At 35.1% G+C, this 17,298-nt stretch overlaps 1 protein-coding gene across 17 annotated transcripts in view; it reads right to left on the reverse strand.

Moving 5' to 3' along the window:
- Positions 1–17,298, reverse strand: part of NRXN1 (neurexin 1) — a 1,209,846-nt gene that overhangs the window by 354,935 nt on the left and 837,613 nt on the right. For all 17 annotated transcript variants that reach the window (XM_018055223.1, XM_018055219.1, XM_018055217.1 and 14 more), the window contains one exon: positions 1,445–1,626. In XM_018055223.1, the coding sequence (XP_017910712.1) occupies positions 1,445–1,626 (182 nt within the window). The remainder of the gene's footprint in view (positions 1–1,444; positions 1,627–17,298) is intronic.

Below are 17,298 nucleotides of genomic sequence, written 5' to 3' on the forward strand. Positions count from 1 at the left end.
TATTTGCAGAAAGGCAGCATTAATTTTTTAAGGATTCTCATTTTGACAACTTTATTTTGAATTGAAAATCTATGATGATTCAATAATCATTGTGTTGAGAGGGGTTTTTTGTTTTACTTTGTTTTCTTTTTTTTCCCCCAATATTAGCAATGAATTCAGCTTTTGTTGTCAGTTGTAAACCCTATTCAGCTTATTGGAAATTCTAGAAGTATAGCAGACAACAAAGATTAATAAATAAATAGAACTTTGAAAATTGAGACCCTGCAAATCTGTGATAATGTATTTTGGTATTTGGTGGTTTTCCTAATCATTTTAGGATGAAACCCTGAAGGCAGGACTGAAAGAACATGTTGACCTAATTAAAGATCTTCTGAGACACTGGTGCAGGTAACAGAAGAACTTGCAGGATAAATAAAAGCTAAACAAAATAAACTTATGTGATCACATAAGGCAGAAGAGAGAAATTAAACCTCAAGAACAGAAAGAGGGATGAAGAGGTTTATATGCTTCTACATTTTCCAGAAGATAGTTTATTTAGAACTATGATGATAACCCTCTAGGGTTTTTGAATGTATGATAATTTACTATGGGTGTTATTTTGATACATCAATAAAATATGACTATTTCTTATTGATAAAAGACCACATGGTTCTTTGAAAATATTGTAAGGACATAAGAAGATAAAGAATTGAAACCAAACAAATTAGTAACTCTCTGACTGCAGAGATATAAGGAAGAGTCCCCAAGCTACAGTCAGTTATGACAACTTTAAAACTTGAATAGAAAAGCTTTTCATTCACTATTATTTGACATTCACTAAGAGCTAATTAAATTCTTGTGTGAGGTTTAGTGCTTAGACAAAATGTCTCATCCCAGGATATTAATGGCAAGAATCCATTGCATTTTCTTGATGTGTACATATCAAAAGGAGTATAAGATGGCATAGAAGTAATCTTTCTGCCTTTTTCTTTTATATCTCCAAATACCTTTGCCGATTTACTTCCTCTGTCCATTGCATGTAACTTTAGACTATTAAGAAAAGAAATAAGGACACTGGATCCAAATCTGTTGATGTTACCAGAATTACAACCTCATGCTTCCAGCCAGATGGAATAATATCTACTGGACTATCATATTTCTACAAATTTAGGAAACCTGCCTAAAGTCACTAAAAACACACAAAGAGTAATTCCTTCTGGACAGAAAATTGAGAGGAATTCACACTTGAAAAAAAAAACAGTCAAAAACATTTTTAAAAACAGTAATAGCTATAAGGCCTTATTACCCCTAGAGTATATTTATGCTTTCTATAATAAAGCACTAGTTGCTATGGTGGGGCGGGGGATGGGGATGGGGGAAATGTCCAAAAAGCAGAGTTATATGTTATTTACAAAAAGCTAGCAGTAAAAGCTAAAAGCAGAATCTTTATTTTAGAAGTACTTACTATATGCAGCTCTAGGTAGTCACCCAGGCCAGAAGAACTGTCCACTCGCACCAATACAGCTTCTTTCTGAACAGTACTAAACCCTATGGCCAGTCTGTCTGCTCGCGTACTTGGCCGGTCATTAGGAGGCCACTTATACGTGATTTGTCCACCACCTTTGCTAAAGATATACGTTGTCCCAGCTGGAAAACAAAAACCAAAACCAATTAGTCCAAATATATCAGGGCATACTTTCCTATGTATTATTATGTTAACATATTAGTAAAGTATTAAATTTACAGCATGGCAATCATAAATAAATAAAATAAAATAATAAGAACAGAAACCAAAAACCTATGGCAAAGTGAATAAGCAAATAACAGATTATAATCATACATGTTAAAGAAAAAGTTTTTTTTTTTAATATCAAGGCAGCTTCATTTTTAATACACTCATTATATCTACCAGCAGGTGTTTCAGAACAAATCAGAGATTACTGCTTTTCCACAGAGTTGGATAAGCATGCAATTTAATGGGGTTTTCTTTCTTTCTGCCAGTTAGAAAAAAATAATATAGTAGAAAACATTGACTTTGGCTGCTTCAAAAAGGAGCAGAAACATGTACTAACTTGTGTCTGAAACAAGAGCTGCGTGTAGGTGGGACAGGGTCATACAGCACAGCAAAGCAAATTGCAAGCATGCTACAAATCAACTTTTATGAAGAGAGGGCCTGTTCACATATGACAGATGATAACTAATGGATGAACAGCCATAAGACCAATAGTCATGTCAAGAAAATACAGATAACAGATCCCATCCATAGACATCAGGTCTTACATAACACACAATATCTACTAGCTGTCAAACTATCCAGCTGCATAAAAAGATCCATTTTTTCCCCAAAGCAAATGCTGGACTTAGAACAGTGAGAATGGCATAGCCTCATTTGCCAACTGTTCAAATTTTACTTTATGATGGTGATATCAGTAAAGAATCCATCTTGCTTTAAAAAGAGCTTTGTTCCAATGAGTCTCCTAAACATCCAATGTGTTAAAGTCCTATTTCATTGTAGCACAGACATCCACCTCATTAAATGCAATAAAATTAATTATTTGAGTCAGAAATTTTGGAAGAGACATGTAAAGATATACATAAAGGAGAATGAATCTTCCTCCATACTAAATGGGACCAGAGAAATATTTCTTTTATTATCCCAAGAATAGACTTTAAGGTACAATTTATAGAAGGGAGTGTAGCTTTCCAATAACAAAAGATGTTAGTATATATTTATTGTGTACCTACTATGTGCCAATATGGTAAGGGAAGCAATAAGATTAAATATCAAAGTTTGGCCTCAAAGTATCTTGAGTGTATGGAAATATAGCTTCTATCAAGAATAAGGGTTGTATTAAAAGTTGAGTATACAGCTGTATATTTTCAAGGTATCTACATATTGCTCAGTTGCTCCACAGTGGACGACTCTACAATCCCAATGACATGACTCCTCTGTCCATGGAATTTTCCAGGCAGGAATACTAGAGTCAGTTGCCATTTCCTTCTCCAAAACGGTACACACAGAACATACCCTTAACTGTGGGTTTGGGCTGTGGGCTCTGGGAAAACAACTATAACAGACGACCTAGGAGTGAATGTAAGTCACTCAGTCATATCTGACTCTTTGCAACCCACCAGGCTCCTCTGTCCAAGGAATTCTCCGGGCGAGAATACTGGAGTGGGTAACCATGCCCTTCTCCAGAGGATTCCCAACCCAGGGTTTGCAGGTAGACTCTTTACCATCTGAGCCACCAGGGAAGCCCCAAAGCGCTGACAGGATATGAAGTCTTGTTTTCTACGTGCGTGCATGCATGCATACTCAGTCATTTATGACCCCATGGATTGTAGCCTGCCAGGCTCCTCTGTCCAAGAATTCTCCAGGCAAGAATAATGGAGAAAGTTGCCATTTCCTCCTCCCGGGGATCTTCCCAACCAGGGATTGAACCCTGGTCTCCTGCACTAGCAGGCAGATTCTTTACCACTGCACCACCCGGGAAGCCCACATTAAATTTCTATGAACCAAACATAAATAAATAGATTTCTATGAACCAAATTTATCAACTTAATGAAGTTGACTTAGTGTCACATTTATATACATTTAATTAAATAGGTGATGATATAATTCTTTTCCTCTTTTTATATTTTGGGGTCAATTACTCTTGGCATTCTGTCTGAAACTTTTCCATAGGTCCTTGAGAAACTCCAAAGAACCCTACAAAATGCCTGATGTGCCTGATTGATTAAATAGGCCTTGGTGTGTAGACCTGACTCAAGAAACATATCAGGATAATACTGTATAAAAGAAATAAAACAAAATCTTGTTAAACTGCAGTGGTAGAGGGACTATTCATTTTCTTGAGTACTAGTGTATGAAAGCAGTTTCTCTGTCTCTCTCATGTGAGAATATGTAAGTTATGTCTGAAATGCACTAATCAGTGTGCAAATAAAGAAGATACAGGAAGGATATACATATTTGTATATCCAAAACGCCAGAGCCTTCTAGTCCCATTTATGTTCTACATCATCAGAGGATTATTTACCACAATATTAACAAGCAAGCACAATTTGATAAATATTCTTCTGCTTGGTAACTATTGCAAATGATTAAGTATTAAATGCTTCTGAAAATTCTACATTGATAAAAACAGGACAAGAACATATAAAAGTAAATGTTTCTTTAAAAAGAGAATGTGTTGGTGACTTCTGTTATGGTACTTAATTGATTTTATTTTTCTCTTTTTAATTAACTTTGTCCTCTAATGACTATATATTGCAAATTAAAAAATATTCAAGTAGAGATGTTACTTAACAATATAAAACAAATCTAAGGACTCAGATGTTTTCCAGAATCATCAGAGTAAGGGAATCTGGCAAAGCAATAATACCATACATTATATGATCATTTTTAACATTAAAAACCACTTTCACAACAATTGTTTTCATTTTCTCTTAACTTCTATATGGAAAGTAGGGCAAGCATTACTCCCACAACACACCTGAGAAAATTCAGTCATAAGGATTAACTTGTTAACTAAAGTTGCAAACTTGGAAGAGCTAGTAGAAATCTAGTATCCAGATTCTACTCCTGTGTTTTTTTTTAACAGAAATGTTTCTGTTACCATAACAAGACTGTCGAGAAAAAGTTAATTGGATATGTCAGTCTGAATTTATCAAGGCCAACTGCTATCATATTCGAATGTCTCATATCCATAAAGTGACATTTGCACCTCATGATCGTATACTGTCCTTTCACCTCACAATGCTTTTAAAGAAAGAAAGAAAAAAATAACATGCAAATGTGAAATGACAGAACATTTAATGCATGTAGATTAACATTTAGTTTAGGGTACACTTCCCAAACTTGTGGAACTATGAAAGTTTCCAGTTGCTCAGTTGCAGAACTTGAGGATAATAATTTAAAGGTTTATATTTTCAGTAAGATAAATGTCATAATACAAATATCATTACTCAAGATTTGATTTCATCTCATATTTCAAAATTTTCCAATAAGTGTTAAGCCTTGGCAACTAGCATGCCAGTAGCTACTCTGTCTTCCTTTTAGTGACTTTCTAATTTTTCAAGTTTTGCCAAAACCAAGCAGAAACAAGTGTACTACCATATGCCAAATATGCAATTATTTCTAGTGCCCTCTTTCCTCAGATATATCTGAAAATCAATCTCTATCCTTTTTTTCTTCTATATGCACAATAGTGCATTGTAATGTACTCATCAGCACAATTCTACAATAAGTGAGAGACTCTGATGCCCAGCTCCCAACACAACTCTCTACACTTTCCTCTATAAGCATCTTGGTTTAAAACAAAACAACACAAAAAACCCATTTTGCATCAAACTCTATGTTCTTAAGAATCTACATTCTTAACGTCCTCCTTCCATCAAGATAGAAAATTACAATATACTCTATTTTGGTGACCTTAAAAATATGAGAATACTCCCACAATAAAATATAGACGACTAACATGTCAAAACCTATTTCATTTAACAGGCATCTTTCTGAACCAAGGATATGAGGTATACTGTAGCAGAAGAGATCAGAAATTAAGAATGCAAGTTTTGGACTCAGACAGACCTGGTGCGAATTCCAACTGTATCATTTACCAGTTACTGACATTGACTATGTTTTTATTCTCTTTAATTCTTGGGTTTCCTATCCTTGGGGATATTAACACTGCCTCATAGAGTTTCTGTCAGGAATAAATGAAACATTGCACAGTAAAGCCTCGGTCCAATGCCTGGCATATGGTAAATACTCAATACACTTTAAAGAGAATGGATGATGTATGCATGCATGTGCTCTACTGTGGGTGTGTGCTCAGTAGCGTCTGACTCTTTGCGACCCTTTGGACTGTAACCCGCCAGGCTCCTCTGTCCATGGGATTTTTCAGGCAAGAAAACTGGAGTGAGTTGCCATTTCCTTCTCCAGGGGAACTTCCTAACCCAGGGATCGACCTCGCTCCTCTTGTGTCTCTGCATTGCAGGCAGATTCTCTACCCACTAAGCTATCAGGGAAGCCCCATGTGTGTATTGAAATGAAGTGAAGTCGCTCAGTTGTGTCTGACTCTTTGCAACCCCCTTGGACTTCTTTGCGACAGTTCATGGAATTCTCCAGGCCAGAATGCTGGAGTGGGTAGCTGTACCCTTCTCCAGGGGATCTTCCCATCTTAGGGATTGAACCCAGCTCTCCACATTGCAGGCAGATTCTTTACCATCTGAGCCACTAAGGAAGATATGTATGTTGACAATTTAAAATAACCAACATTGAAACATCGTTGTTTTAAGAGTCTTTAGAAATGTTTGATTCATTTCAAAATTGTGTCAAACCAAATGCCTTTTAAGAAATGGCTTTCCTACATCCTGGTTTTTATTACACTTTTCAGTATTTTATTCCTTAGATTAGCACTTTTGTCACATAAACCCATTCCATTATTATTTACATTCACTAATAGTTGACAAAGGGAAGGATATTAAATTGCATCATTTTCATGAGAAAAAGAATATTAGTTCATTGCCATAAAACATCTAGCATGGTAAGATTTATAGCATGACACAAAAATTCGCTTTGTTAAATAAAGGGGGAAGCTATGCAAGATGAACTGCCATTTAGCTACATTTTAAAATATTTTACTTTATAGGAACATGTTTTACTTTATTATATAAGTAAATTCAATGCACAGCAACAGTACATCTTAATCACAGTTCCAACAGTTTTATCAACACAGAGAAGAACTTGGAGGAATGTGGTACATTTCTTATTTATGCATGTTTCTATATGGCAAGCACTAGCACATCAGTGCCATGACTAATAATGGATTCATTGAAAATTAATCCTGACATCCATCACATCACTAAATGTATAGGGGACTCAAACTTAAAGTGGTTTTCAGCAATCCTCACATTTAAGCTATAGAGTAAGTCTATATTACTCATTCCAAATTCATTAACAAAGCTGGCTTAACCAGATACAAATTTAGTAGTGTCAACATACTTTACACTGCAATAAATGTCTGTAAAAATTATACATGGGCTCTTACTTCTAACGTTTGAACTGCCTGTGATGGTATAATAAATGTATTTTTAGATTTTTACTTAATATCTATTTACATCAAGGCTCTCTCCCCTCCTTTTTCTTTCCAACCATCTCTACATTAGCCTTATTTCTGCAAGTGCTAATACACTCCCTCCAACAGGTTGAATCTTTCTGAAGAAGAAAACCAATCAGCATGTACAGTTCTGCTTGATTATTGGTTGCCTTGGATCCTTGGAACATGAACAATAATATAATTAACTTCAGAATAGATTAGCTTCTAACTCATAACATAAGTATATGAATAAAATGTCCTTTTCTGAAAGCCTGTAATTCTTTCAATGTCATCATGTAACCAACATGAAATATTCAGGCCATTATGATTCTATTAAATGTAACAGGGACATAACACTTTTTTCCAGTGAAACTCTGCCAGGCAGTCAGATGGAAATTTAAAGTAAAACAGTTATAAATAAGGGGAGCTTTTATTTCTCCTACAACCTTGTCAAGACTGTTGCTTAATCTCAATTTCTTAAACAATTTCTACCTATATGGAGCCATTATCCTGAATAAAGTTCACAAGAAACAAAAACAGTAAGACCACCTTGTATTAAAAAAATAGGTCTGAAACTTGTAAAACAAATAGATGAATAAATCTGAACAATCTTACTTGTATTCTAAAGCAACAATTTCTGTCTACATTAATGTAAATTCTTTGCAAGATCACAAAAAATTAAGTTGTGAGCACTATAAATTCCTAATTCCTAAAATTTCATATAAGAGCCTTAAAAATCAGGAAAGGTGGGCACTATATTAGGAGAGATGACTGGAATCAGAGTAACAGGAGTTTCTACCTATAATATGTAATCAACTCTAAATCTAAAAAGTAATAACACTAATTACCAATATTGAGAATAAGAGACAGCCCTCAATGCTACAGATCTAAGGGTGAAAAAAATGTTAGGAAAGAAAGGAAAATAAAGACTATATATATCACAATTTGAGACCCCTGATGGAAGATGCAGACTTGGTAGAAATAACAAATACATTACAACTAGCTAAAGAGACTAGAAAATAAGACAAGGTTTTTACCCATACATCTTTGAGAAAAAGAGCAGGTAGGTCTTCAATGAAAAACAGGGCAAGAAACATGACATGTCACTGAAATGGCTTAGATACTGGCCTCCTAGCCTGAATCAGAGCAAAGAAAAGAAAGTCAACAAGAGTTTAGATAATCCCCAAAGAACCAAAGCCTTAAGAAAGTAACTCATGATGACATTTCAGATAGAAGGAACATTGATATGGCACACTGCAAGGTCCATCAGAACCCTAGACCTTGGGAATTAAGGACACTTATTGAATTTAAAAAAAGTTTTTTGAACATCTATTAAATTGAATGTAAGCAGACAAAACTGTGAGCACCCTGCTTCAAAAATTTTGTTAGCGTGTCATTGTATTGACTCACTACACACACACACACACACACACACACACACACACACACACACACACACACACGGCTTCATTAAAAATTCATCAAGAACTTGGTTCAAACTTTTTCTCAAAGATTCTTGAGCCCCATGAAATCAGGAGTTAGACTCTCAGGGTCCATGAGGACTCACTAGGCATTAAAAACTAATGTCTCCCAAAGTTTCAATGGGATCAAACAAGCCTGAACCACTCAAACTCCACAGCAGACCTATGAGTCGTGAAAGAAAAGAATCATTGCCACTAAGCCAGACCATATGAGTTTTAGTGTGAGTCCAGTCAAGGTACCATTTTAAAAAGAAAAATGGCATGAGCTTGTTAGTTGCTCAGTTGTGTCCAACTCATTGTGACCCCATGGACGGTAGCTTGCCAGGTTCTGCTGTCCATGGGATTTCCCAGGCAAGAATACTGGAGTGGGTTGCCATTTCCTTCTCCACGGGGTCATCCTGACCCAGGGATTGAACCTGGGTCTCCTGCATTGCAAGCAGACTCTTTACTGTCTGAGCCACCAGGGAATTTTATTCTATAAGAAATTTTAAACAAGTTAAAACTCAAGAAAATGGAATAGCACAAAACTATCATGACTTCTATACGCTGAGTAATCACTTCTCTTAAAGGTAATTTCAATAGCAACTGTGCACTTCAATGACAAAGTAGTGAAGTTTCCCCTTTGCCTATTTGGCCCAAAACTTTTCTCTAATAAAAGCCTTTTAAAATAAATATACTGTATTTTTCTGTAATAAAAATTCTATATTCCTGTGATCTTGGGAAGGATAATATATGTATAAGTGTATCATATATAGTTTTCATTTTGGTATTTGACATTTTCATATTTTGACATTTATGGAAAGAATATGCTATATGGAAAAAAGTATTCAATCTTTGGAAAAACAAGTACACTCTTCTTAATAAATGAAATAATTCTCAAGTGGATTCAGGGCTGATCTACCTTGTTCATATCCTAGATATTTGTTCAGGGATAGCATAAAAAGCTTCACAGACTGTGCACTGCACAATCAAAAAGGCAGTGTTAACATAAATGCAACATGAATGGTGTGCAAAGTTGAGACTACGTAAATAGCCACTGATGTCAAATGTAGTCATTTAAATAAGTCATTCTCTTTCTCTATCTTATAAGGAAATTAATCAAAATAAGAAACATTCCCAAGCTGACCTATCTCTTGGTTGTCTAATATGTGAAAGGAGCCAGGAATATAAAGCTGAAAACACACAGCCCATTTCCCCAAACAGGAAGGATCTGTGAATTAGAGATAAATATCAGGACAAGAGTTTATGAGAGAGATCAGGAAAATGGTATTCAGCCACATCATTATCTATGCTGGATTTTTTGTTTAACAATCTTAGAAAAGAAGACAGTGTTAAAGGCACTGATTAATGGTAACAATAAAAACAGCAGAAAAATTATTAACAAGAACAATTATATCTATATTTTCTTTTCAGATCAAAGTCATACAACTATTTCAAATATTCACTTGAAATAATGTTTAGTGAATATTATTACTAAATTTATACAGCAAGCAACAAGTAACACTTCATTTTGTGGTTTTTTTTGCAATATACTTTCCTTAGAAATTACTCAATATTTCCCTCTCTAAACATACTATGTAGAAAATACTCCCTCTGGGAAGAATTGAGTTGAATAGTTTTAACTGCCCAGAGAGACAAGCTTGTTCCGAGATCAAATTCAAAGTCTTGGGATCTTTTAAAAGGCTCCTGGCATCTAAGTTATCTGGCTGAGAAGAAAAACAAGTAAATGGTAGACCTTCTGCCAATCAAATTAAAAAAAATAATCATAAAGATAGCAAAGTGATCTAGAGTTAAAAATAAAACTAAGCAAAGCAATCTCACAACCAATAACCCTAAGAACATCAAAGGTTTATGTCTTTCCTTCTGAAACTAGACTCCCTCAAGCAGTAAGTGAACTTTATTAAAAAGTCTCTGACAAGTAATTCAATAATCAATTTGCATTAGGGCTATAGGCAGCAAGGAAGGAGGGGAAAAAAATCATACCTTCTGCTCCCTTAAGAAAACTCTCATTTTAAAAAACATATAATAAGCTGTGAATGTTCCTAATAAATTCTTTACATTATTAGCCAGTAAGTAAAGGTTGCAAATGCTTAGTGATGGACTTCAGTTTACTTTTTCATAAATTAATTGTCAAAATGGCTTTCAGAGTTAAGAATTTACTAGAATCATGGTGTAAAAAACATCATAGGGTAAAAACAACTGACATGAACACAGACTTAATGCTAAAGTGCTCTTGGAGAAGACAAAGGGAAACTTTCCTTTTAGAAATGACAAAATAGAGGCCCAGAGGAATCAAGTGGCTCCTTAATTTTACAAAGATGCTTGGGGACTGTACCCGACTCTATTCCTAATGCACAATTAAGAGCTAAGACTAAATGACTGCTTCTTGTTTAGATAAAGAAGCTAAAATTCACAAGTCAAGGTCTCACTTCAGTCATCTCTAGAGGTTTTTCTAATGATGTTTCCTTGGTCTGGTTTTGGTAGACTCAACGTTTCTGAAATGGCACTTAGCAGAAATGATTCGTTCATATTCTGACATTTTCAGTGTCTAGCCTGAATCTTTAAAAGGCGTGGAGCCTTTGCAAATCTTTATTGCCAGCATCCTGCCTCAGAAGTCATCTCAGCTTTGGCTTATTCAAATGCTTCCAAAATGCTGAACAGAGATGCAGAAGCCAAATCTTTATCATTAATACCATAATTACTTTTATTCCATACCAGATAGGCCTGACAGCTTTTGTCAGTGACACCATTTCCTGCCCTTAAAAGCAGAATTCATTCCTGAACACAAAACTGCATGTGGTTACTCTGAACTACTTTGAGGCCCCCATATCAATAATAAATTCATAATACCCCAGTCTCCTCCTGCCTCCAATCTTTCCCAGCATCAGAGTCTTTTCCAATGAGTTGGCTCTTTGCATCAGGTAACCAAAGTATTGGAGCTTCAGCATTAGTCCTTCCAGTGAATATTCAGGGCTGATTTCCTTTAGGACTAACTGCTTTGAATTCTTTGCAGTCTAGTAAGACCAATTAAACTATTTATTTGTAATTTTAAAGTAAAACTGGATAGAGTACTATTTGCTGATTCAGAAGTCACTCCAAACTAAGCTCTATCACTGAGGCATGCACATGTGGTAAAATATACATTCTTCTCCCAAAGCGACTTTTACTTTTGCTGATTTATGCTTCTCTGCTGTACCTGGTTTTCTTTTCAGTCCTGCTTCCCATTCTCATTCCAGCCAAAGTGAATTCCCTCTCTTTACCATCTACAGAACTTGTCTTTAACTTGCACCCATTATATAAGTCAGAGTTGCCTTTTTTTGAAATTTCCATCTTTAAAAGTATGTATCTTAATGAAACGGGTCTTGCTTTAATTCTTGTTATCCTCATCAGACTCAGGTCTTTTATTCATTTATTAATCATTAATAAGAACCTGAAATAATGCTTGAAACAAGTAAGGACTGGTGATAGGATTATAAGCAATTTAAGGTTCCTGATTCTCAGATAAGTATAATAAATTCCATGCTTATATCCATTTCTAAGTAATCTGAGTAATTTTACCTGTCAAATACAGAAGCTCAGATGAATAGATAACTTTCCTAGATTACCCTGATAATGAACACCAATCTCCATCTCATTCTGTCTGTGGAAAAAATAAATCATGAATAGTCATGAGACCCTTTAACCAGGTAATGATGACCCTTTTGAGTCAGAACCAAGTCCCACAATTTTCTTGAATAATCCAGTCCAAAGTTCTCCATATTTTATAATAAAGAGATGGATATAATCTGCTAGTCCTTCAAAATTTATTTACCATCAGAGAAACCAAGGAGACAGCACCATAACCACAGTGATCAAAATTAACATCGCCAGCAAGGAGACATGTAATTTGGGTCTCCCAAGTATGAAGCGCTGAGAAGGGCACAGCATCATTTCTATATGGCTTTTTGTCAAAAATGCATAGCCTCAACCTATTCATAAGAAAGCATCCAAGAAACTCAAACTGAGGGACATTCTCCAAAATAACTGGCAGCATTCTTTTCAAAAGTCAAGGTTAGAAAAAAAAAAGACTGAGGAATAGTGCCATACTGGAGGGAGCTAAGGAGACATGACAGCTAGATGCATTGTGATGTTTTCATGTATAGTAATTAGTATTAATATATACTGTAGTTGTGATGAATATGAACCATCAAAGATGGGGAACAGTGGCCAACATGGGAGAAAAGTTTGTATCTCCTTTAACATAACAAGAAAAAAGTACCTAGGTGAGATTATTTTAGAAGTTGCCTGGAAAATTGAAAATTGAAATTAGTGAGGTGGTCATGAAAGACTCTAACTCAAAACAAGGAGTTGGGATTTTTGACAAAATCAAAACACAGTGATGAAACAACAGCAGAAGGATGCTAGTGGAGAAAGAGAACACAAAAGCAATACAACAGTATAATTCAAAAATATAAACATCCATATACCCAATAAAAATTTAAGTATTTGCTGCGTATAAAGCACCATGCGAGATACTGGAAAGGACAGAAAAGGTATATGTTAAAGCTGTAGGATCCAGTTTTTCAAAAACTCCCCTTTCAGGCAGTTGTGATTTCATGAGTTTTCTTTTGTATTTCCATTCTTTCAGCAGTTGTTCAGATTGCATCACCATCAATCTAAAATGTAATAAATACTCATCCTTACTGATTCAATATTTTCCTGCCTCTCCCTAATTTAAATTTACTATACAAACTAACATTAGATTCATTTTGTTTTGAAATGGTCTCTAAAATCACTCCTCTATTCAAAGACCTTCAAGGATTAAAAGACAATCAATTTAAATGAAAAACCCTATAACTGTGAACATCCTCCACACAAGCCAATCCTCTACATCAGTCAAACTGGAGAAGTCACTCGGTCTCCTGAAATACCCCCAAATTCTTTTCAGAAAAGATAAAATTTAATATAGTTCTGGAAAAATAAAAGCAAATGTATTTTTGTGGGTAGGGTTTTCATGAGAAAAGTCACAAAGGCACAAAACAGGTTCCAGAGAGATGGAGTAGATCCACTTACATTAATGACATCATCTTTTTTCAGAAGATATATTTTTAGGCACTATTATTTCCTATCTCTTTGTCTCCTGAATTAAATCTCTAGATAAATACAGAGTACGAATCAGATAGTGGAATTTAGGACTGTTCAAGGTCAGTGCTAAAAGAGATTAGATCAGTTCTAGCAGTTTAGAATATTCATAATTCTATGAAATGCAAATTTCCTTTAACAAAGAGTCACATAGCTTCACAAATTTAGAAAAATGGGATATTACTGTCATTGAGATAAATTGTATTTAATAAGAAGTATCTTGGTGATATCTCCTATTTATCCTGAATCTTCTCATTTCATCTTTATCAAAAATGAAACCACTTCTCATTTTCTTAAGTGTTACTCTGTCTATGCTTAGTAGAAAAAGCAACAATTCCAGCAACCTAAATTAAAATATAATTTTTTTTGTTCATTTGTTTATTCATTCTTCATCTCAGACTCTTTGAAACAGCTTGGTGAAGATGCCAATAATAGTATCAGCCAGTTCTAGAGGTATCAATCCACCTATTTTCACAGTAATAATTACAAGAAGCAAAAAATTGGGAAATTAGACCACTTACATTGACAAGCAATTTTTGGTATTTGAAAGATTTAAAATCCAAAGATGGACTTTTTTTTTTAACCTATGAAGATTTGTCCAGTGGAATTTAACACAGGAAATGAATTTTAAAAGTGATGGAAAAGCAAAAAAAAAAAAAGGTCTCTACAGAGATCTATTTCACCACTCATGTGAAGATATATAACTATGTGTGAGAGTCATTTTTGAAGTTGAAATGACTGAAACATTAGAGAGTGGATTAAAGTGTCAAATCACCCCCAGGGCAGGGAAGTGTCAAATTTTTCTTCTTTTATGTTAGTCTTCCTAGACTAAAATTACAAGGTGGTTCCAATCTGAACCTCAGATCCTTGAATACTCAGGTCCCCAAACTCAAAAGACCCTCAGGTTTGAAATATAAGTCTTTGAGCTCTACAGTCTTCAAATAGCATGTCTGAAAAAGGTTGAAAAAGAGCTATAAGACAAAAAGGGTAGGGCACTATTAAGGGATAAAATAGGCTTCAAGCTTAAAAACAACCATATATAGGTCTGTCCTTAAAATTTTAATTTGTTTTCCATTGGTTATTGTATTGAAATGAAGTTTGCTATGCCATCTGTCTTTAAAGTCTTTTAAGTTAAATTTAATGATTCTTGTGGGGAAAGAGGCCAATTCAGTATAATCTGCTTACTATTAATCACTAATTAAAATTAGTTATTAACAATGTGATAATTTTTCCTTGACTATTCTAAATCATTAATCAAAAAATGACATGACTTTCAGTTTCTTCTTTGGTATATTGAAGTGATAGTTCTATGACTTTTGGGTAGATATTACTGAAGTGAAGATTTTAGTCAGATTTGTAACAATAATGCCATCTAAAAGCTGCATTTAACCAAGAGAGCAGTATTTTTGGAACAGCAGGCAGTATAAAAGTGCTTTGTGAATATTAACATATTCCAGCAAATTAGTTTGCACTCATTATCATAAGCAATTACTTACTGTTTAGATGCAGCTCATATTAAATTGGCAAGCAATTTGCAAGAATTAAAACAACATAGAGAGCTTTCTGAAAATTCAACAATATACTGAGACAAATGATGCTACTAGGTTCACAGACCATGTACCAAACAAGGTTACCGATTAAACACACTTGGCATTAAAATAATAGTTAGTTGACTACATGGGCTTTGTAATGCAAGAGAATTTTGTAACTATTGTTTGGAATGCTATCAATGCAATTATGCATATCAGAGCCTAGAAGACATTTTAAAAAAAGGCTGAAGAGTAAGTGGGAAGCTTTTGTTTTCTGAGAAGGAACTTGCTGTCAGTTTGACTAAATTTTGGTAGTTTAATAACCCATTACATTGTCTTAAGTTATTTGGGACTACTTAATCTTCCCCTTAAAGAAGTTCTGTCATCTTGATCTTTCTCTCCAACTATATCTGTGGTGAAGACTGCTGCTGTTCACCACTATTCATTTCAGTATCTTTAATAATAGAACTCGAAGCTGGGCATACAGGTAAAATGTATAAACTGAGCCTACAGCTGTCCAGCTATAGCCTGCATTTCCCATTCACCTTTGCAGCTTGATGGGGCTATGTGACTAAATTTGGGCCAATGATACTGGAGCAAAAATGATGTGTGACTCTTCCAGTTATGGGCCTGAAAGTTACCTGCACTTTACTGGTAGGTCCCTCTCTCTTTATGCTGAGTGATAACCCAAAACTGGAACTTTCCTAGTGGCTCAGATGGTAAAGAATCTGCCTGCAATGCAGGAAACCTGGGTTTAATTCCTAGGTCTGGAAGATCCCCTGGAGAAGGGACTGGCTACCCACTCCATTATTTTTGCCTGGAGAATCCCATGGACTGAGGGGCCTATTGGGCTACAGTCCATGGGGTCACAAAGAGTCAGACACAACTGAGTGACAAACACAACCAAAAACTGAGCCAGCTGCCTTAGAACTAGAGATGGAAGATCCTATGTGACGGGCTTGAAAAAGGAAAGGAGGAAAAAAAAAACCTTATATTTTGTTCATACCTATGTATTATGGAGGCATGAACATTTTTACAGCAAAGGGTGTTTATAATAGACTTTAAGACAAAATGACAAAACATTTCTAAGTACTTTTTTGTATTCATGACAGTCAAATAAATGACAGGGAAACTGTAATTATCTTTATTTTAAAAATTTAAAAGAAATTGGTGTTCACGATGTAAAGTGATTTGTCCATGATCACATAGTAATGTGAAACTTTTCTTATCAAAACCTTCTGCAAGGCTAGTAACAAACTATTACCCTTTTTTTATAGTTATCCAAGGTTACTCACCCAGGCAGATTCAGTGGAGGAGGGGAAGGGGGGTGGGGGGAAGGGACCATATGTTTTCCTGAATTTACCCCATTCCCAAATTCTTTTCTCCCTGACAAAGTCAGAATGGCATGTATTGTAAAACATATTAAAGAATGTGGTCTGTGACCCTGAAGCAAAGTGAAAAAACTGACCAGCACTGACTCCACTTGCTCAATATAGAGCATTTACTTTAGGAAATTTGTAATTGTGAATTCTTCCTCTGCCTCTTTGAGATGTAAAACTTCTTTTAGCTTCTTGATAGTTTTATAACTTAGGAATGTCTTTCTTAAGAGCCTAGGAGCTATCTCTTTGAAATGTAATCATTAGGAAAGACGGTGTCCCTCTGTCCCAGTCTCTGTGGAAAGGTAGAAGCCAAACTCGGATAAGCACCAATTAGCAAACATCAGGACTTAATCACCTTGAGCAACCTTCCTCTCCCACCTCCAGTGTCCACCAGCATTTTACCACTGCTCACTCCAGCACTTAAAAAGTCTCTAGTCTTGTTTCAGAAGAGTTGCCTTCAATCTCTCCCCCTTTTTCAACTTTTCTGGTGCTATTCTTCTTTGATATCCATGACTCATGATAAATTATTCACATTTATCATACTATTTATTCTGCCATCTAAGCTAGTCAGCCTCAGAAAAAGAAATAGCAACCCAGTCAAAATAAAAATAGAAAATTGTTTCTTCATCTGAATTTCACTTCCTCATTCACAAAGAAAAATATTTATTTCTCCACAGAAATTAAATTTACTCCACAGAAATTACTGTGGAGT

Source organism: Capra hircus, chromosome 11 (genome assembly GCF_001704415.2).
Source record: "Capra hircus breed San Clemente chromosome 11, ASM170441v1, whole genome shotgun sequence".
NCBI lineage: Eukaryota > Metazoa > Chordata > Mammalia > Artiodactyla > Bovidae > Capra > Capra hircus.